Source organism: Drosophila montana, unplaced genomic scaffold, assembly GCF_035044405.1.
Source record: "Drosophila montana isolate Dmon_TW-CO22-7 unplaced genomic scaffold, ASM3504440v1 contig_3013_1, whole genome shotgun sequence".
In the NCBI taxonomy this organism is placed as follows: Eukaryota; Metazoa; Arthropoda; class Insecta; order Diptera; family Drosophilidae; genus Drosophila; species Drosophila montana.
The window spans coordinates 171,155-194,349 of NW_026997889.1; the positions used below are offsets into that span (position 1 = coordinate 171,155).

The following is a 23,195-nucleotide window of genomic DNA, read 5'->3' on the forward strand; positions in this document are numbered from 1 at the left end:
ATCGCCTAGTCGTTATCCTTTAAGGCTTCGAGCTGCTGCTGCTGGTGGAAGTGTTGCCGCCACGCCTTGTTGTCGTTGTCTGGTGAACTGTTTGCCAGCAGTGCTCGCTTTTTATGCGCCCACCCTGCGGCCACGCCTCACTAGGTGCCAGTTATTGCTGCTTGGCGTCTCTGCGGCTGATTTGGCAACATTTTCTTTGAGGCGCCCTCAACGCCAGTCGCCGCCTAAGTGCATAACGTTGTTTCCAAGCTAAACGCAACAACAAAAACAACAACAGCAACAAAATAAAAAAACCCTTCCAACAAATGGCCAACTTCTTGCGGTTTTCAGAGCTTGCTTGTGCCTCAGTTAGCCACTTTTTGTTGGCCAGAAACAAGCGACTTTTGTTACGTGCGCATTGCAAAAGCACTTCAGCAAATGACCAAAAGATCGACAAACCAAAGCCGCTGCACAGTGCCACAAGATTATCAACCGACAGTGGTTATTGCATTTGATATCGATTTTAAATGCGAGAGCAAAGATGAAAAACTTTAATTAAAATAAGAAGAAAAGACTATCTTTGGCACGCTGAAGATTAACTACAGACAAATGGCTTGGAAATGCTAGCAAACTGATGGACTGATTGACTTACTGACTGACTGACTAACTGACTGACAAAGAGACTGATTCAGTGTCTGATTGACTGACTGAATAACTAAAAGGACAGCTAGTTGACAGGCTGATTCAATATTTGACCTACTCGCTGATTGATTGTGTAACCGACCTGAACTGAGACAAGTTATTAGCAGAATATTTCTGTTAGAAATATGGAAAATTAACTGATGTATGGCAAACTCACTAACTGATAAGCTGATTGACTGACTGACTGCTTCATTGACTCATTGGTTAACTGAGCCAGCAGTAAGAAGTAGGGAAGAAGAACTCTAATTGAAATAAGATGAAAATACTATCTTTGTCACACTGAAGAAGATGAATACAGACAAATGGGTTTAAACGAAAGCTTTATTTCCGACCGATATATCTATATACCACTTTTCAGATATTTGTGGAAATTTGTAAAGCTCATAATTGTTGAGTGTGTGTGAAGATATCTTGAGATATAGTAAAATATGCAATACAAAAACTAATTTCTCATTCGATTCTTCCTTATGATATTAGAATCCAATGTTGATCAGATTTTGCTCGTATAAAACTTGCAAATGCCAAGTTAATACGAGATATCTTGAAAAATAAAAATGCATTCACGAGTTTTCAAAAGAAGCTTTCTATGACTATATATGATATTGTGTTCCAATCGGGCTGATTCTGGCATATGTACAGACAGATAGACAAATCGATGTGAAATTTCATATGGAAAACCTTAGGCCAAGGAAAAAAGTTTGCATAAGACAGACACAGGATATATCTGGGTATATTAACTAGTCTGCTTATACTGATCAAGAGTATATATACCTTATGGATATATACCTTATCGAAGCTGTCTTCTCCAATGCGTAACACATTTCGTGACAATATTATAACAGCCTCAGCATTAATAATAATATGAAAAGGTAAGCAGATTTTCCGCACGAGCTGCTGAAGATTAATATCCTTGCTGACATATAGCAATGCATAATATAATATTCAGATCTCTAAACAACAAAGCTCTTGATAACTCAATTCACAACAAATTGTAAGCAATGCTCTGTAATAAAACCTTAATTGGTTCTTTTTACAATTGAATATTGATCAGTTTCCCCAAGATATTCATGTAAGAAGCCGGAATAAATATGATAAACCTTTGAATTTGCCTGCCAAATCCACCTTTTTCCCAAACTCCCAAATTTAAGTTTCAGCCCATATTCAAAAGTTCAAAGCTCAATTGACCGGTCGATTGTTGGCGCTAGAGTTGCCATCGCTGTCGCAGTCGACGTCGACGTCGCCGTCAACGTCGCCACCTGCATTGTCCTAATTGCTAGAGGGGCTGGACAGACAAATGAAATATGAATGTGTGCTAGGGCGCACACACGCACACACACACACACACACTGGGCCGTGTCAAAGGTTAATTACGCATGCTGCAGCTCGTTCGTTCGCCTGGCCCGCCCCAGCCACGCCTTGCCTTGTTTCGTCTCCGGTTTCCTTTGTTGCTTGCTTTGCTTCGTCCTTGGATTGCGTACGTAAATCGCTTAACGCACACACACACACAGATTTCGCACACACTGTGGCCTTGTGTGTGCGTGTGTTTGCTTAAGCCATTTCCGGTTCGATTTTAGCCATGGCTTCATGCAGGGCCCGCTCGCTTGGGCAGGCAAACAGCGGGCAGCCGGGCCGACTGAAAGGACAAACATCTTTGTTTGGTTTCATATGCTAATCCTTCGAGCTGCGTCATAAATCATCCTTGTCCATGCGACACGGACAGCGACAGAGAGACAGAGCGACAGAGCGACAGAGACAGAGACAGTTTCTCAATCAGGGATCAAGGCGACGAGCTCGTTGCTGCCTAAAAGCTTCGCTTTTGTATTATTGCCGGCTGAGCAACGCTGCAATCTGCCGGGATTTGCGGTGGCTGCTGCAATGCCCAAAACAAAAGCAATAACAACGACATGAATATATAACGAAAGCATCCAGACCAGACTTCAGACATCAGACATCGCCTAGCAGCTTTCAGGCTACAAAGCTACCAGATTCAGCTCTCTCTTTCTCCCTCTCTCTCACTGTCTCTCTCTCTCTCTCTCTGTCTCTATCTCTGTCTCTGCAGCGAGCAGACCAACTTGCAGTGTTTTTGTTTAATATGCGACTGGCAACTGCTCTTGTCAGTGTGTGTGTGTGTGCGTCTGCCCGCCCAGGTGAGCAGCCAACAGTTCAAGCCCCTCACAAGTCCTCTAGCTCTGGTTGTTGATATTGTTTTGAAATTGCCTCGTCGACAACAGCAACAACAACAACGAGAACAACAGCTCACAATCCCACATGGCCAGTGGGCAAATGCATTAACGAAAGTGCTTGGGGGGCAGAAGACGTAGCTGGTGCAGCAACAGGAGCAAAGGTGATGGCTAAGTGCAGCTGCAACAGAGTCCTGCCGCCTCGCCGTGGTCCGGTATCAGCACTAAGAGATCATAATTCACATAACTCGGCTAATAATTCAGTTAAGTTGAAATGCGCAATATAGCTGCAGCAGCAGCAGCAGCACCTACACACACACACACGCACGCAGACCCTCTCTCTCTCTCTCTCTCTCTCTCTCTCTCTCTCTCTCTCTCTCACACACACACACAATCACACTCATGAGCAGCCATGAAATTTGACTCAAACCTCGAATGCAGTTCTGTGTGATTGCATGCATGTGCTGCACAGCACTTTGGAACCAGTTCAGAATTGTTGGGACCAGTTCAGAATTGTTTGAACCAGTCAAACATGGCTAAAAATTGACATATTTTTTATTCCCCAGTAGAGACACACGCTGATAAAACTTGCTAACCCAGAGTAACAGAAGATTAGCTGTAAAAAAAGAATTTTAACACAGAAAAAAAAACCCCCCCAGTAGAGGGTATTATAAATTCGTGTTGAAATGTGTTATGCCTAGAGGGAGACATATATAGAAAATATAAAGCCTGAGGACCCTACCAGGCTTGACGAAACATCACCTGAGCTATCTGTGTTGTAATGTTGTATTCATACAATAAACGTTTGTAAAAATATATATATAGAAAGTATATTTATTCTAGATCAGCATTTAGTCATGTCCATCTGTCAGTCCGTCCGTCTGTTTCTATGCAAACTAGTCTATCAGATTTAAAGCTATCGTCTTGAAAATGCGTCTTTCGGTTGCAGGCAGTACAAATGTCGGAACCGACCGGATCAAATAGTTGCCATAGGAAGGATCGCTCGAAAAGCAGCTTTTGGTATGAAAACCTTTTTTTATTAAGGTAGCTTGAACAAGCTCGGGATATATGATCCTCATATATATCCAAAATTTTAACATTATCGGACTGCTACTATATCATATAGCTGTCATGCGAAAGATCAATTGGCAAAATATTCTGTTTATTCTGTATTTTCATCAAACTTAGCATTTACGAGCTTCACTATTCTCACATATCTGCAAAAGGTTTATGTCTACAAGGTTATTAAGTCTTCGGCGTGCGCATGTCCTTACTTTCTTGTTTTTAGAAAGAATGTTAATTATCATGTTTATATAATATTTTTGTATTATATTTAAAGGATAAAATAAACGATTAAAAAACAAAAGCAAACAAAAAAATTTGAATGCCTTTGCTAAGGATAAATGAACTGATTTATTATAAATATTTTAAGAAAGAGAAAATATGTTAATAAAAAACAAGGAAAAAACTTGTAATCCTTTGCTGCCGATAACTAAAACTTGTTTTTTTTTTTTTAAAGAAATTAAATAAAACCCCTAAACCTTTACCAACTATAACTAAGATAATATTTTTTCTTTTTTTTTTTAAATTTAACGCCATATAATAAAAATTAAATAAAATACTGAGCAAAAGAATTTAACAAAAGTTTAAAATTCGTTCATTTAAAAAAATGTTGCATAGTTTAACAAATTTGGAGGCTACAGTAAAAAAACGTACTGACATTCTGTTATAATGCTGCAAAGTGTTACTATAACAATTTAATGAATATTATTAATTAAATTTCAGAACCAATTTGCTGGCCAAATTAAATCAACTTCTGGGGCTCTCAGACTGTAGAAAAAGAAATATTTAAAACAAAATTAAATAAAATAGTTCTGCAAGCAGATGTCTGCCTGCTGTGTGTTAGTCCATTTTGGATTTGTTCATTACCTTGCTCGGTGCAGGCTCAGCTCCTCAGCCCCCTCCCCCCTCTCCCCATCCTCCAGTGCCTGTGCTGTGGCTTGGGCACGGCTGCAGCAGCAGTTTTAAAGGATTTTCAATGTTCTTGCAAATTAGTTTAATCCTGTGTGCTTCTGTATGTGTGTGTGTGTGTGAAAAAGTTTATTGTTTTCGGGGCAAAAAGTTGCTGCAGCTTTTGGATGATGCTGAAGCTGATGCTGTTGTTTGTTGCTGCTGCTGTTTGTTGTTTGCGGTGGCTTGAGTGCATTTTTCCCAGCTTAAGCCCGTGTGTGTGCGTGTGTGTGCGAGTGTATTTTGTGTGCGTTCCTGGACATTTTTGCAAATTACCAAACACAATGCAAATCTGCTGCTGCTGCTGCTGCAGCTGAGTGCATAAAAGTTGCATTTTTAATTTGAAATACATTTTGCTATTAACCAGCATAATTCATGCTTAAAACTTGAAAAGCCGTTGCGGAAAATGGAAATTAGCTGCGATGGGGGTCGGGGTGGTGTTTGGAAAATTGGGCGGCGCACTTGAAGCAATTAGCTTAGGCTCGTAAATATGCCAGAGCGCGGCTCAATGAATCAATGAATGTGTCAATGATTAGGCAACGAGACACCGGATGGCACCAGGATACAGGACAATGGCAATTGATAGCGCAAATGTAAATATTGCACTTAGGCAAAGGACCTGCAGCAGCAGCAGCAACAGCAGCCCTGGCAGCAGTCCCCAATGGACCCGCAATAACAGGCTAATGCAACTGCAATGTGTGGCATGTATCGGCCAGGGGGGCAGGGGGCAGCTGGTGTGTGGCATGGCGTGCTATAATCAAGCGCATGGATGCCACACTCACAGAGAGAAAGAGAGAGAGAGGGGGAAGCAGCGCTCGCCCATTGCAGTTAATTTATTGTGACCAATATAACGCCCCAGGATATAGGCAAGGAGCAGCACGCAGACAATGCTGCGACTCCTTCTCCGGGGATACGTAGGGCGCATGTAAATTGAAAATTATGGCAATGCGCAACAAGATTAGCCCAGACAGGGTACAAACCAACCAAGCCCCTCCCCCTCACTCCCCGCCCAGTCAGCCAACACCAACGTCCGTGTGTGTAGCAGGACCTAGCCCAAAATGAATTTATTGGCGTCGGTCCGCGAAGGAGCACACAGCGTAAACTGAACGTACGAGTGACCAAACAAAGTTATGACTTAATGTTTTCAGTTATGGACAGCACAAGATACAACACGCTTAAATCTGTGGACTGCAGCAGGATACGTGACATATACATAACATTCTTAGCTGCTTTACATAAGGACTTGATGACGAAATATGAGCAAAAGCGTGCAATTCACTTCGCTTCCGTTCAACAAAAACAAACAACTTGTAACCAAAAAACAAACTAAAGCCGAAAAAGTAAGGACGCCGAAGATTTAATACCCTTGTTAAGCATAGTTAAGCTCCTAAATGCTGAGTTTGATGAAAATATCTTGGCAAACAGAATATTTTGTCAAATGAGAACCTACTTTTCAACCGATCTTTCCTTTGGCAGCTATATGATATAGTGGTCCGATGTTGATAAGATTTTGTATATATGTAGGGAGCTTAGTAAAAATTAGAAATGCAGAGTTTGTATTAGATATCTTGATAAACAAAAGAGTTTTTCATATATGAACCTGCTTTGGGACCGATCGTTCCTATAGCAGATATAAGATATAGTAGTCCGATGTCGATAAGATTTGGTTTATATATGAGAAGACTAGTAACAAATAGTTAAAACAAGAACCTAATTTAAAACCGATCGTTCCTATGGCAGATATATGCAATAGAAAAACGGACCTTCAAGACGATATCTTAAATCTGAGAGACCAGTTCGCATAGAAACAGACAGATAGACATTCGAAATTGGGCATATCAGCTCGACTGATCTAGAATATATATACTTTATAGGGTCGGAGATATCACCTTCTATGCGTTATACATTTCGTGACCCAATTATAATACCCTCTACAAGGCTACACAAAGTTAAAGTTCGATTCGTGCACCTGAATTTGTTTTATTTCCTGATTTCTAATTTATTTTGCAAAATCTAAATGATCGAATTAAATTTTTTATTTATTGAAATCTATTGACAAACAAATTGAAAATATTATAACTACAACAAAATGGGTTGAAAAAATGGCTATGGTTGGTGTCCAGGATATTTCAAGAGGCTGTTATTTTGTGCTAAAACATATTCGAACAAATATAATATTTGGTTCGTGTTTCGTTTGGGCTGCTTTTTGGGCAGCTCTTTTGACATAAAATATGTACTTTAATAAACAAAAATAAATAATAGTTGCATTTTAATTTGTAAGCAATAACCCAAAATAAATAAAATATAAGCATAAAAGATGGTTGCATAAATTCTTGATTATTATTTAAACATGAATTCGTAACTTAAACTCAATAGATAAATGCTTGCTATTCCGCACACAATCTTTATTTAAAACGTGGAAGAAGAAAACACATTTAAGGTTCGTCCAACTACAGTGAAGACTGGCCACAGATGCACAGATACCTGATATGTCAGCCATATATCTCAGCTGTCTGTTTGTCTATCTGTCAGTTGCAGCACTCGAACACTCGAACACTCGAAACTTTTGCCCACCCCAAAAAACAGTTGGCACTCTAGAAATTCTCTGCGCCGTTTTGACACAGAATCCGACACTCATCCAGCTGAAGACAGCACAAGGATGAGACGCACCGAGAACGTTGTGGACAAGTACTTGGGTGTTCATTGGCGCAGCGCACTCAGTGCCAGGCAATGGAGGGATCCAAGGCAGCCAAGTGCAGCAGCCAACTTTTCAGCTTGCCTTATTATGCAAATGCCCCCCCTCTCTCTCTCTCTCTCTCTATATATATATATATATATATACAGATATCTAGCTGCATGCGAACGTCATCGATTTATAAGTTATGCAAGGGTCGCTCCCGGACCCGCAATCTCACCATCTAAGAATCGAATGTTGACTACTTTGTAAGCAACGGTTTACTCTTGTACTTGCTGCCCAAAGCCAACCCCCCTCCCCTCCTTCCACCACGCCCACATTTGCTGACTGCAATCAGCAATTTTTAGCAAAAATCAATCTCGTGGCCCCGGCTCGCTCAGCTTCCAATTAGAATGCAGCATTTTTTGTTCCCATTGCAGCTGCTGCTGATTGGTTGCACACAAACAAAAAGCTAAAACTATAAAAAAAAACAAACACCAAAAAAAGCATGTAACTAAAACATATAACAAAAAAACAATAACAACAATAGACAATAGTTGCATATACATATCTTTTAACAATGCGATTTTTAATCAAAGTTTTTGCTCTAGCGGCAGCCGCAGTTAGACAACAAAAAAATTCTAACAAGAATTACAAAAGAAAACGAAAAGAAATCATCTGGTGGAGAATGCTCGACTATGAAACACCCTGTGGCGTAGAGTTAGGCGCAGGTAAAATTTGTTTATGAGGGGAGAAGAGTGAGAAAAGCTTTATAATAAAACAAACACAAATATTTCTTTTCATCTTATTGCCACCTAAGCTCTATATTACGTAATATTTACTGGTAATACCCAAAATTTTAACTATTATTAGGTAAAGATTCTACGGACCTAATATTAAAAATATATATTTTAAATATGTAAAAAATCATCTTAAAATTTTAAGGAACATAAGTTTGGATTTGTTCTCATCAGATATATATACAGATATATATATATATATATATATATATATATATTCAAGGGTAAATCAGAGTAATAGTACATACCAGTTTTATTGTATAACACAGAGAATTTAAGCAGCAGTCAATTTTAAAATTAGTTCAATTATTATTTTATAATATTATATTTTTTTTTTTCGATTTATATGAGTACTTTTTAGATTTTAATATATTTATATTATTTATGCATATTGATATTAACACATTCCCATAATAAAAAAAACCCTTTTATTTCTAAAATATAAACAGCCCAGTTAGTTAAATATACTTTTTCGCAATTTTCATGAGCATAAACACTTTGACGCGCATATACACGATTATAATGCGCAAGTTTCACATCTCTAGCGTGAATAACGGTGAAAAGAATAGCGACGCACGGATAAACGAGCAAATGGACGGACAGCAAAACGGACAACGCGCAATAGCCACAAAATATTTTTCACTCCGCGAGCCGAATGTTAAACGAAAAATGGTTTTTTACCACAAACTTTGATAACACAAACTAATGTTGTTCTTATCACACACTTCTTTTGGTTGGCGCAGTCACTTGTATTTAACTACCAAAAATGATTAAGTATTTATTCATTATTTTCGCACAAAGATCACCAACGCTTGCCGTTTAACTGTTTCGTTTTTTCCTCGCCCAGACCGGCAGCATCGTCGTCTGGCAACGCTGGCAGTAAACCAGCGCTGCGGTTCGATTGCGAAAGCTTTATTCACAACGACTCACAACTCGTACGCAAAGCTGCCAACGCTAAAGCTTTGCACAAAAGCTCAAGCGCGTGTGCTTGATCGTTGGATCGACTTCCAAACGACACATTGGAACTTTTCGAACTTCGAGCGACAACTTTGCTTGCGCAGCTGCTCAGTCGGTTTTAGTTCTGTTGGAGTAAAGCAGCAACGTTCGCCAGTGGAACGTCAATACAGAAAGTAAGCACAAAGCAAACAAGTAAAAAAAAAATACAGAAAACTAATTTAGAAACAGTTCACATATTTTTCGTTAATTTTAAAACTAAAGACTTTAGGCTTACAATGATATTTAACGCAACTAATAACTCAAAGCGGCAAGTGATAAAAAAGAGCTTAACGTCAACATGCAGTTTGCATGCGTATTAGATAATAAATGCAACCATGCACCCAATATAAAAAAAAAAACATAAGACTGCATAATAAACATAGCAAGATAAAAAGTGCCTATAAATATTGAAGCTTTATCCGTAATAATTAAAAAAGAATTGAAAAATTGTGGAAAAAATAATTGTTCAGTCAGCTGACCTTCCGCCCTCGCGGCAGCGGCCCCACGGGTCTTGTGATCTAGCTAAAATCAGATTCTTATTGGAGTCGACTTGCAGCAGAACTTCACTCTGCGGGGGGACAACTCCCAAAATAAAAGCAGACGGCAAAATTCAATATGGTGGCGCGACTGTAGCGCATTTGCAGAGCTCGGTCTGCATTTTTCCAGTCGTCGTCAGCTGACAGCATGACAGTAGTCTTGTGATCAACGTCAAAAGGCAATTGTCAAAAATTCGAACTCGAATGCGAGAGCAAGAGTTGCGGAGCGCTAAGTTGCGCTCTCGCTCTCTCCGGCTCTCACTGGAACTTCAACTCTCTCTGGCAGATAACACAAACTGGAAGAAGCCCGCATATATATACTTTTTCGTAAATCGTAGTTTGTAGCTAAGTAAAAACGGCAGCTCTAATATTTGTTTTTCTTTACAATTTTCAATTGGCTTGTAGTGTCGGCAGTTAAACTCACTCTCTTCGAAAGTTAAAAGTTATCAGCATCGTGGAAGTGGTTTTTCGAACTGCTGAAAAGCTTTGTCACGTGAAATAAAAGCTCTACCTACGAATTTTTTACATTTTTCGCATTACTGGGGAGTTGCGCTTGCAAAGCCTTAAATTCATTTTCTAAAACAAATATTTGGGTATAATATAAAAAAAATAGATATAAATATTATTGGATGTTAGTCAGATATATGTATAGTTAGTTTTTATACAGATGATATCCATTATGTTAGCGGTACTTCGCCTCACATGCGCCTTCTATATGTCAGCTGACAGCGATAAGAAAATTGTTCAATGGACTTATCTTTTATCTTGTGCGAAAATAAAAAATAAATTTGTAAATCGATTTCTATTTTGCAGTTGTAGAGTCAAAATATACCAAAATGTCCAACTTGAAGCGTTTCGATGACGAGGAGCGTGAGTCCAAATATGGACGCGTCTTCGCTGTATCTGGACCTGGTAAGCACCCAAAGAAAAACTTATATAAAAACATGGAAAATAACACAATTAAAAAAAACCAATCCTTTAGTCGTCACGGCCGAATGCATGTCCGGCTCTGCTATGTACGAGCTGGTGCGTGTGGGCTACTATGAGCTGGTGGGCGAGATCATTCGTCTGGAGGGCGATATGGCCACCATTCAGGTGTACGAAGAAACCTCCGGCGTCACAGTCGGTGATCCCGTGCTGCGCACTGGCAAGCCCCTGTCCGTGGAACTGGGTCCCGGCATTATGGGCAGTATTTTTGACGGTATCCAGCGTCCGCTGAAGGACATTCACGAGCTCACCCAGTCCATCTATATACCCAAGGGTGTCAATGTGCCATGCTTGTCCCGCGTGGCCAGCTGGGAATTCAATCCCCTGAATGTCAAGGTCGGCTCTCACATCACCGGCGGTGATCTGTACGGTCTGGTGCACGAGAACACATTGGTCAAGCACAAGATGATCGTGAACCCACGCGCCAAGGGCACCGTGCGCTACGTTGCCCCCTCCGGCAACTACAAAGTCGATGATGTCGTACTGGAGACCGAGTTCGATGGCGAGATCACCAAGCACACTATGTTGCAAGTGTGGCCTGTGCGTCAGCCCCGTCCCGTCACCGAGAAGCTGCCCGCCAACCATCCCCTATTGACCGGCCAGCGTGTGCTCGATTCCCTGTTCCCCTGCGTCCAAGGCGGCACCACAGCCATTCCCGGTGCTTTCGGTTGCGGCAAGACTGTCATCTCACAGGTATGTCAGCACCTCGGTTAAACAATGGAACCAGCGCTCACTATCATGTCATTCACAGGCTCTGTCCAAGTACTCCAACTCCGATGTCATCGTCTACGTCGGTTGCGGCGAGCGTGGTAACGAAATGTCTGAGGTATTGCGTGATTTCCCCGAGCTGTCTGTTGAAATCGACGGCGTCACCGAGTCCATCATGAAGCGTACCGCGCTGGTGGCCAACACCTCCAACATGCCTGTCGCTGCTCGTGAGGCTTCCATTTACACTGGCATCACGCTATCCGAATACTTCCGTGATATGGGTTACAACGTGTCCATGATGGCTGATTCCACCTCCCGTTGGGCTGAGGCTCTGCGTGAAATTTCTGGTCGTCTGGCTGAGATGCCTGCCGATTCCGGCTATCCCGCCTATCTGGGTGCGCGTCTCGCCTCCTTCTACGAGCGTGCCGGTCGTGTCAAGTGCTTGGGCAATCCCGAGCGTGAGGGCTCCGTGTCCATTGTCGGCGCTGTCTCGCCACCTGGTGGTGATTTCTCCGATCCCGTCACTTCCGCCACTCTGGGTATCGTGCAGGTGTTCTGGGGTCTGGACAAGAAGCTGGCCCAGCGCAAACATTTCCCCTCCATCAATTGGCTCATCTCGTACTCCAAATACATGCGTGCCCTGGATGATTTCTATGACAAGAACTTCCCCGAGTTTGTGCCGCTGCGTACCAAGGTCAAGGAGATCCTGCAGGAAGAAGAGGATCTGTCCGAAATCGTGCAGCTGGTCGGCAAGGCATCGCTGGCCGAGACCGACAAGATCACCTTGGAAGTGGCCAAGCTGCTCAAGGATGATTTCTTGCAACAGAACTCGTACTCGTCGTACGATCGTTTCTGCCCCTTCTACAAGACCGTCGGCATGCTGAAGAACATCATCGACTTCTACGATCTGGCCCGCCACTCTGTGGAGTCGACGGCCCAGTCCGAGAACAAGATCACCTGGAACGTTATACGCGAGGCTATGGGCAACATTATGTACCAGTTGTCGTCCATGAAATTCAAGGTGCGTACAGACACTCGAGTTGTAATGCCAAAATAATTTTAATTGAATTGAATTAATCCATTTGTAGGATCCCGTCAAGGATGGTGAGGCCAAGATCAAGGCCGACTTCGAGCAGCTGCATGAGGATTTGCAGCAGGCCTTCAGGAATCTGGAGGATTAGAGCGTGTTGTCCGTACTTTTACAACCTAATCTTATATTGTTATGTAGTTAACTTTTAAAAACAAAAAAATATTGCGTACAGTCAGTACCGAGTACCGTCAACAACAACAACAATTCCGTGCAACAACAAATGATTCCAAGCGTCCACAAAACTATTGTTAACATTCCCAAAATATTTTTTTTATTATATTTTTTTTGATGTAGTCAGAGAGATGAATACACATTCCGGCCTGCGGTTGCTACTTCTTTACCCGCCCCCGACAAACAGCCAGAACAACAATAACAACAACTAACTAACGTCCTTCTATGTACTTCCATTACCAATACATATACACACACACTCACACAAATGAGTACATACATACACGCACACGCACACACAAAACACGCAGATACAAATGCATGCATAGTATTATTGTTTAATGAATGGAAATTCTTTTGTTTATTTGTGAAAAAGTCATGTTTTCTCTTTGTTTGTTTGTTAAACTTATGTAAATATTTAAAGTATGAAATATTAAATGTACGAATAAAGTGCAAACAACAAATACATTTAATGTAATTGAAAGCAGACGTATCTCTCCCTCTCTCTCTCTCTCTCGCTCGCTTTTACTATTTTTCTCTCTATCTCCCCAAGATCAGCATGTTTTAAAATGATGAACAATACTTGAATGCATTAAATGGAAACCCATTGAAGTCCTAACTAAATAAAATTGATTTCAAGATAAACGGCTTTTTATACACTGTACCTATGGAGTGTAAAATAGGGTATATTGATTTTGTGGGTACTTTAGTAACCGGCAGAAATAAATATTTCCCGGTTACAAACAAGTTTATCATAAATTCGATAAAAAGCCCCATATAATTTCCTTACTATCGATAAATATCGATTTTCATACAAGTTTATTGTATTTTAAGCTAGCTTCATGAAGCTCAAAAACTTTAATTCTATAGTTTTCTCAATGGGTAACATAAAATGAGATTCGTATTAAAAATACGAAATTTGGTTTCTGGGCTATAATTCTCATGGTCAAGAAAGGATAAGGTTGATAATATTTTGCTCACATGTAAAGTGGTAACAAATGCCCGAGCTTGGTGGCGAATTATTGACAAAGAAGATTTTCAAAAACTTCATTTTCAATCGAATATTTCAATGGCAACTGTTCATACATCATAAGTCGGAACCTGCTGGATCGGAGCATATATCATATAGTGCTCCGATCAAGCAGGTTCCGACTATATGATGTAGACTGCCTGCAATAAAGAGAGAGGGGCCAGTGCAAAGCTGCATGAGGATAACTTTAAAGCTGAGCGACTCGTAAGTCTTACTTGAATTCATGAGAATCGCTGACAAGGGCGACATTTGCAGTTATTTCCTAAATTATCATCGCAGGGGCAAAAGTTAAAACAAAAACGAGAAAGTAAGGATGTCATCGGACATGACTATATAAACTCGGCTGTTGTTGGTGATCTAGGATATAGATATATACTTTCTGGGGTTGGAGATGCCTCCTTCTATGCGCTACACATTTCATGACAAAATTATAATACCGTCTACAAGGGATAAAAATGTAAAGCTAACCAAATCAGCTTTTGGAATAAGAGAACATACATACATAGATACGATCGGACGAAAATAAAACTTTAAATCATGCAGACTAAGTCCTCAATTTGACACCCATTGGGGTGGATTAAAAAGGACGCGTACCCAATTTTACACCCGTTCCGGTGGATTTGCCTTAAAGCGAAGAAGAAGTTATCAATAAATTTTGAAAAGCAATTTTGAATAGTGAATTTTTCAAAAGCCCATCTTAATCAGCCCTTCAGTCAGTCAATCAATCAAACAATCATTCAGTTTTGTCAAAAAAAAAAAAATTTTAAAGATTTAATAGTTTTCCTTTTCTATTTAATTTTATGTCACTTTTCGTGCTCAATCAGATGAAAATACAAGAAATCACACAAAATTGTACCAAGTTGAGTTTTCCTAACCAAATTGTTCGGCTGTTTTGTTTCGTTTCATTAAAACCAATTTCCAATTGCGAATTGCGAATACTCTTACCCCGGCGCAATGGATCAAAGATTCAAATGCCTTTGCCCGAAGAGGCTGTTACCCAAAACCGTTGAGGAAGCGACGAATACTTCGTTTATTAGCGACACGCTGAGCAAGACGGGCGTGACCATCCAAGACACGACCTCGGAGAAGATACTTACGGGTTCAGAGACATCTACTCAGTCGGTCACCACCACCGCTGAAGAAGCGCCCAGCCGAAGGAGTACCTTTGAATCGCTGCAGAGGGGCTGCGTCTTTGGCGTTTCCGGTCCGGTTGTCAATGCCGAGAAAATGGCCGGCGCGGCCATGTACGAGCTGGTGCGCGTCGGTCATTTCCGGCTGGTCGGCGAGATTATACGGCTGGAGGGCGATATGGCCACGATACAGGTGTACGAGGAGACGTCCGGTGTCAGTGTCGGCGATCCCGTCTTTCAGACCGGCAAGCCGCTGTCCGTCGAACTGGGCCCGGGCATAATGGGTGCCATCTTTGATGGCATCCAGCGACCGTTGCGTTTGATCAGCGAGATGACGGGCTCCATTTATGTGCCCAAGGGCGTCGATGTGCACAGCTTGTCGCGCACGATCGAATACGAGTTTGTGCCCCGGAATGTGCGCATAGACGATCTCGTCTCGGGCGGCGATATCTACGGCACGGTCCAGGAGAACAGCATGCTGGAGCATCGCTTGATGTTGTCGCCGCGCACCCAGGGCAGGGTCAAGTATATCGCGCCCGCCGGCACCTATACCGTGGGAGATGTGGTCATCGAAACGGAATTCGAAGATAAGATCACCCAGCACACAATGATGCAGGTGTGGCCGGTGCGCAAAAGTCGACCCGTTGTCGAAAAATTACCCGGCAACAATCCACTGCTAACTGGGCAACGCGTGCTCGATGCCTTCTTTCCCTGCGTTCAAGGCGGCACCACAGCCATTCCGGGCGCCTTTGGTTGCGGCAAGACCGTCATCTCGCAGGTATGTTAATAGCTTGGAGCGCAGCTGATGCAGCCCCCACTCATTGGCATACCTTTTCACAGGCCCTGTCCAAGTACTCCAACTCGGATGTCATCATCTATGTGGGCTGCGGTGAGCGTGGCAACGAAATGTCCGAGGTATTGCGCGATTTTCCCGAGCTGATGGTCGAGGTCAATGGTGTCCAAGAGTCGATCATGAAGCGCACCGCTCTGGTGGCCAACACCTCCAACATGCCTGTCGCTGCTCGTGAGGCTTCCATTTACACTGGCATCACGCTCTCCGAATACTTCCGTGATATGGGCTACAACGTGGCCATGATGGCTGATTCCACCTCCCGTTGGGCTGAGGCCTTGCGCGAGATCTCTGGTCGTCTGGCGGAGATGCCCGCCGATGCGGGCTATCCCGCTTACTTGGGCGCACGTTTGGCCTCTTTCTATGAGCGCGCCGGCCACATCACGTGCATGGGCAGTCCCGAGCGTGAGGGTTCCGTGTCCATTGTCGGCGCTGTTTCGCCGCCTGGTGGCGATTTCTCCGATCCGGTTACGTCGGCCACATTGAGCATTGTGCAGGTGTTCTGGGGTCTGGACAAAAAGCTGGCGCAGCGCAAGCATTTCCCCTCGGTCAATTGGCTGCAGTCCTATTCGAAGTATATACGAGCCCTGGATCCGTACTATGAGGCCGAAAGTCCAGATTTTGTGGAGCTGCGTGCCAAGGCAAAGCAAATACTGCAGGAGGAAGAGGATCTGGCCGAAATCGTGCAGCTGGTGGGCAAAACCTCGCTAAACGAGACGGACAAAATAACGCTGGAGGCTGCCAGAATTCTGAAGGATGACTTCTTGCAGCAAAACTCGTACAGCGCCTACGACTGCTTCTGTCCATTCTACAAGACGGTGGGCATGCTGAAGAACATGATCGCCTTCTACACACACGCCGTGATGGCTGTGGAGAGCACGGCCGGGCAGGAGGCCCATGTCACCTGGGGCCTGATACGGGAGCGATGCAGCGAAGTTCTTTACGAATTGGGTACTATGAAATTTCTGAATCCCAAGGACGGCAAGGAATACGTCGAGGAGAACCTTAAGACTATCCATGACAATCTGGTCAAGAGCTTGGCTGATCTGACCGAAAATGTAGCTACCTATGTTTAGTGTATTGGCCATTATGCCTATTCTGGTCTCAAATCTGGTCTTAAATTGATGCAAAATTTTATGTACGTTTTAAAAGATGGTACACGACCTGAACTTTTGTAAGCTACATATAGCTGTGCATGTTTTAGTGACTGATTAAAAGTATATTTAATTAAAGTTTATTAAGATGGTATACATTAACACCCAAATCTTATTATACTCTTGTAGAGGGTATTATAATATAGTCATGAAATGTGTAACGCATAGAAGAAGACGTCTCAGATCCTATAAAGTATACATATTCTAGATTTTCAGTTATTCTTTACCGAGCCCGGCATTTGCTAGTTATATATGTTTTTCGAGATATTTTTATCAAACTCAACATTTACGAGCTTGACAATTCTTGAGAAAAGTGAAATGTCTACAAGGGTATTAAGTCTTCGGCTTGTCGAAGATATCCTTACTTCCTCGTTAATAATATTATATCTTATCAAATGCTCATTATTTCTCATCCTTATTTCAGTTTATTATAAAGTAATTGTTCACCAACAATTGGGACGGATTCTTTTTTAATTAATTTTCTCATTCTGTTAGCGTGGATAAATTTTAAGCTGAAAAGAATTTTCCAAGCGTTTAAGTTTTTAGAAATTTCTATATTTTTCAAGGACAATCTGCCTTTATTATAAGTCAAACTGAATAAAATAAATAACCGTCTGGTGGAATAACGAAAAACTTTATGAAAATAAAAATAAGAAAATGTTAGCGCTATTTTCATTTGCCGTCCGCTTCTATAAGCAAAACACTCGCAGCTAATTTCAGCTTAAACCGCACTTTGGCATTTGCAAACGGGCTTTTTTCTAGTTGTTCTAGTTGTTTTTTGTTTTACCCCATTTTGCACTTGCATAAAAGTCAGCGCCAGTTAATCCTTTTAGCCCGCTTCCATGTTCCGTTTCGGCGTTTTTGCAGGAAATTTTCGATAATTTTCGCAACGGCAACCAAATGTCGACTAAATTCGTTGATTTATACGAAAAGTTTATTAATGCGCTCAAAGAGCAGGCGTTGGCAGCTGCCACGCCTCGCCAGGCCACCGCCACAAACGCCCCCCAGCCCCGGTGTAAGCCCTCGAGCGCGCAAAAATGCAGAGATCGATTTCGATTCAATTAGTGGAAATTAAATGTAAGTATATATATGCTCACACACACACACATGTAGACCGATATGCAGCTGTGTGTGTGTGTGTGTTTGTGTTTGTGCGCTTGACTTTGCCGATAAGCCCTGCACATGGAAGGGGGAGGGGGGTAGCTGGGCTGAAGGCATTGCGATGATTACATTTCCGCATTCGGCGCTCGGCACCGCAGCCAAGTAACCAAGTCAGCCATAAAATGAGCGCAGAGTAAAAAAAAAACGTCGAAGCAAGCCAAAAATCAGTTCAATTGCAAATTGAAAATCCCCTTACAACTTCCGTTTCCGCTAGGCGAGCAAAGCGAGAGAGAGCGAGAGAGATAGCGACATGCACATGTATGTGTGAGCCGGGCCGCTCGGCTGCCATGACAAACGTGGCGTATGAGCAATGCGCACTAATTGGCCGCCGTTCGTTGCCACAGTCAGTGGCACTGCCCTCCCCCGCCCCCCTTCTCCTCCTCCTCCTTCTTTACCGCCCATTGCTCTTCTTCGTCATTCCAGTTGCCATTTTGAGCTTCAGCTGCGCGCTTGAGCTGAGGCTTAACGGTTGCTGGTCCAGAGTAGAGCTGAGCGCGTGTCGTGCTCTCAACACGACGTGTTCGTGCTCAAACCTGGATTTTCGTGTTAGGTGCAAGGCAGCCAGGACTAAACACAGGAATTTGGGGAATATACTTTGTATATTAGAGGTAGAAGTTGTAAGTTCTAGTAATTGAAAGCTTCTTTTAGTTAGTTGCAGCGTGCCTATTTCGTGCTCGTGTCTGGTCGAGATAAAACACGGCGCATGCGCTCATCACAAGCTGGGAGGTCGGAAGTTCGCCTTAGGGAATATTCTTTATATATTAGAGGTTATAGAAGTTGTAAGGCCCAGTAATTTTTTTATTTAGTTGCAACGTGGCGCTTTCGTGCTCGTGTCAGGTCGGAATAAAAAACGATTCACGCGCTCATCGCCAGCTGGCGACGTCGGGAGTTCGGTTTGGGGAATATACTTAATATATAAGAGGTTATAGAAGCTGTAAGCTCCACTTATTCAAAGCGTCTTTTAGTTAGTTGCAACGTGCTCGTGTCTGGTCGAGATAAAGAACGATGCACGCGCTCAACGCTGGCTGGGAAGTCGGGAGTTCGGTTTGCAGAGCGTTATTGCATAATTTGAAGGGGTTAAGCCATTGAGCTTTAATGCAAAATTTCAATTGAACGTCAAACAGTCAATTCGCTTTAGCGGCGATAATCGTAAAAGGATAATGGCGCTAAAAGCGCATAAAAAGGCAGCGAGCATCCGGGTCGAGCAGCCATTCCCCTAGAGGCGCCGCCACTAGCAGTTGGATGTGTGTGTGTGCGTGGGTGAGTGTGTGTAGGAGAGTGTGTGTGTGAGTGTGTCGGACGATGCTTGGCAGAAGTGTGCACTCAATTAAAGGATTTTTGGGGCGCAGGCTAACGGCCGTTGATGTTGGCTGTTAGATAAACCCAAGGCAGCTGCAGCCAACCCCACCTCCGCCCCTCAGGCGAAACTCACTTCCTTGGCCATTACGCGACACACTCACACACACACACACATCTGTTGGGCGAGGGGTATGCGGCTTTAAAAGCAAATGGCAAAGCAAATAAAGCAAATAAATAAGAATGTCAGCAAAATATCAAAAACAAATCTTAATGCTGGCTGATGCCCTGGAGCTGGGTCGTCCCGATCCCAAATACCTATAAGAATTTGCATTTTTTTCACAGTTGTCTCTAACGCCTAGCATAGATGTCTGTTGCATAAGCATAATTACAGGGTATGTAGAGCGCAGCAAGCAAACAAAGCTTCTTAGCCAACAAAACACAAGCGAATCAGTCAAACAAATTATTATGGCAAGGCATTTAGGATCGAGGAAGCAGTCGATTTTTTTTCTGCACTGTGTTTTACTGGGCTTTAATGAAACACAGTCTATTCGCAAACTCCATGCTCTAAAATATTTACACATTAACTTGGTTTTCGTCGTACTGTCTATTTCTGTATATAAGTATGTATGTATATTAATGTATATGTATGAATCTATCTCTGAAATTAGAAGACTTCAAACGTACATTTAGCTCAGTATACTCTTTCAAAAGTTTTCCTCATTCAGCCGGAAATTATACAACAATTTTATAGTTAATGTCGCCTTTCTATGCGATTTTCAAGGCTGCAAGTAAGAGTGGCAAACATTTACGTTTCTCTTAATCAGATGTTTATGCAAAAGTTAAATCCTATATATTGAAAATCTGGCGAAAGGTAGGCTCAATTATTTGAGCCTACATTATTATTTAATTCTCTTAAAAAAACATGGACCGCCTTTCTATGCGATTTTCATGTCCGAATGTTCTAAGGTTGATTGACCAAAGTGTCGTAAAACTTGCTGCTGAATGAAACATAAAGTTCTCACAACTTAAATAGTTGGCTATAAATAAATAATTATATTAATTGGAAAATAAAAATCAGCATTGTTTAGCCAAGTGTTGCATAATTTACGCACAGCTGAATCAACACTCGTTGCGGCTTCTATATAAACGAAAATTAGTATGTGGCAGGATATGTTGTTATGTTTTGCTGGTGTTGTTGTTATTGTTGTTGTTGCCAAGAAGCCAAGCAGGATAACGTAAGCAGATGGCAAGGACTAAAGCGTTAGCGTCTTTAGCGACTGTGGTGATGGCGGCAACTTAATTTGCAACTTATACGCAAAATCCTTTTGATTTTCTTATTTTCAGCAGCTCCTCTGGGCTGTTGTTGTTGTTGTTGTTATTGTTGCTGTTGTTATTGTTGTGACTGCTGCTGCTGCTGCTGCTTTTGTTATGCTTGATGACGATATGTCCTTTTGCGCAGATTTACAACGCCTGCAGTTATTTGGCAAAGTTAAGCGAACCTTTTTTTTTCTCTCTCTTCATCTTTTTGTTTTCGGCACGGCTCGTCTTGGCTATGCCTGCCAAAAGGGTCCTGTCGCGCATTGTCCTTTTTTGGCCGCAGTTACGTGTTGTTGTTGTTGTTGTCTGATATGCTCCTGATTAAGGGAATTTGAATTAAGCCTATGCAAATGCGCCCCCAAGCTGTTTTCGTTGGCTTTCGTTGTCTTTGGTTTTTTTTTTTCTGCAGCGCGTGTATCCTATTTCGAGTGTTTATCCCTCCCCACCTCCCTCCTTCCCGGCGTGTAACGCCCGCGTATTGCACTGCCAAACTTGCCACGCCCACATATGCGACATGCAAAAGTTTAGCCATAAAAATTTGCCAACTGGCACTCGAGCCGCGTGTCGCCAGCCGTAGACAACTGGCCTATCGCTCCGACTCGCTTCTTTATTCACTCCGAGTTCTCGCTGACAAAGTCCTTGCCACGCAGATAATGAAATTGTTGCGTGGCACAAGTAAAAAAAAGAAGGAGCAAAAAAAAAATAAGCAGCGCCAAAGAAAAGTTTTTCGCGCTGTTCATCAGGCAAGGCAAACACACATTTTAAATACAAAAGGATATGCGTGGGCATTACCCAGTCCCAGTGCCCGATCCTTGGTCTACGCCAGCCGCAATGACATTGACGAAACGCTTGAAATTTACTGCGTTCCATTCTCGCTTACCCAGGACAAAGCTACTCCTGCCCACATCCCATGTTTCTTTTGTTCCAATACTCTTACAGTAGTGAGCTTATTATGTTTTTCATGTAATATGTAACCAAAATTGATATTTTACGAAATTTTTGAAAATCTTTTGGCAATTTTCTAAAATATGAGAAAAATAATTTTCTTTACTCGATATTCGAAAAAATGGGGAATTTTTAAAGATATTCTTAGTAGTATGGTCTCTTTTTTTTTAAGCAATAAAACTTTTCAAACGTTCATTAAATATGAGAAAAATAATATTTCTTGAGTTCTAATAACTCGGTTAACGATATGGGCAAAATAATATTTGTTAAGCTCATATATTTCTCATAAGACAAGAAACTGGAAATTTTTAAGAGTTTTTTCAGAAAATGTATAGCTTAGTTTTTTTAAACCAAGAAAATGTTCAGATATTAAGAAAAATGTTTATTCAATATGAGAGATAAAATAGAGAAAAATAATATTTCTTGAGTTGTAGAAAACTCGATTTCGAAAATATGGGGAAAATAATATCTATTTATATATTCTCATATCTCTCACAGGACATTCAGCTGGAGACAGGCATCTTCTTACTCGCCTTAACTAAGCAAGAGTATTTCAGCTGCGGCGATCTGTAGATCATTTTTGCCTTTGGTGTTTTATTTTTACGTTGCGGTTTGCTTCATCTTCTTCGTCCGCTTCTTCTGTGCTGCTGCTCTCCTCAATTGTGACACCCAGTCCCAGCCATTGTTGTGTTTACTTATCCCTGTCGAAAAATTGCCGAAACTTGCTGAAGGCGAACTGGAGGCGGCTGGCTGGCTGGCTGGATTTCTGGGTGCCAGTGGCACCCAGCTCCCAGCAGCCGGAGCCATTGCATTTAGTCAAAAGTGATTGAAAAGGCATTTTGTTATAATGCCAACTTAATGACAACGAAATTACAGCAAAAGCCACGCCACGACAACCAGCGGGAGAAGCAACGGCAGCAGCCCACGCGACTTTCCCAGCTAAATGAGTTTGAAATACTTTGAGACAAGCCAAAGTTGTTTCGACAACGCACATCAGCTCACATTATACATATACATATATATATTGGCGTGTTTAGACATATGCAAATGGAAAACAAATTTGAATCTAAGCCCAGCTATTTTGAACGTATAAATATCCTGCTTTAAGTTACGCCCACTCGTCATGCTGGCAAAGCATTTTAATTGCCTGGCGTTACGCCATACAAACTTCTTCGAGCAGGAGGGAGAAGCTTACAAAATGGGCTGTAAGCCCAAAAAGAGTAGGAGTTGGTTCAACCAACTGACTGCCTTTAGGTTCGGTTCATGAACGAACCATATTGAAGAAATCAAGTTCTGGTTCTGCGATATATCACGGATATACCTAAATTTAGTTTTTGGTATGTCCCAAAAGATATTTATTGATAATTTTAAAATATCAATGCCCTTTTACCTTTTACTTAATTAATATTTGAACAACTGCGCTGCTAAAAAACTTTTATCTGATCTTAATTGGAATCGAATCGCGGGGTTTCTAGC

General features: G+C 41.9%; 2 protein-coding genes across 2 annotated transcripts; both read left to right on the forward strand.

Moving 5' to 3' along the window:
- Positions 1–9,349: 9,349 nt before the first annotated feature.
- Vha68-2 (Vacuolar H[+] ATPase 68 kDa subunit 2) lies at positions 9,350–13,311 on the forward strand. Its single transcript, XM_064685100.1, has 5 exons — positions 9,350–9,475; positions 10,691–10,789; positions 10,860–11,557; positions 11,616–12,593; positions 12,661–13,311. The coding sequence occupies exons 2-5, from the start codon at positions 10,714–10,716 to the stop codon at positions 12,751–12,753; spliced, it is 1,845 nt and encodes a 614-aa protein (XP_064541170.1). The 5' UTR covers positions 9,350–9,475; positions 10,691–10,713; the 3' UTR covers positions 12,754–13,311.
- Positions 13,312–14,655: 1,344 nt separating this feature from the next.
- On the forward strand, positions 14,656–17,075 carry LOC135430448 (V-type proton ATPase catalytic subunit A-like). The gene is made up of 2 exons (XM_064685117.1): positions 14,656–15,771; positions 15,834–17,075. Exons 1-2 carry the CDS (start codon positions 14,818–14,820, stop codon positions 16,917–16,919), a joined length of 2,040 nt encoding a protein of 679 aa, XP_064541187.1. The 5' UTR covers positions 14,656–14,817; the 3' UTR covers positions 16,920–17,075.
- The last annotated feature ends 6,120 nt before the right edge of the window (positions 17,076–23,195 follow it).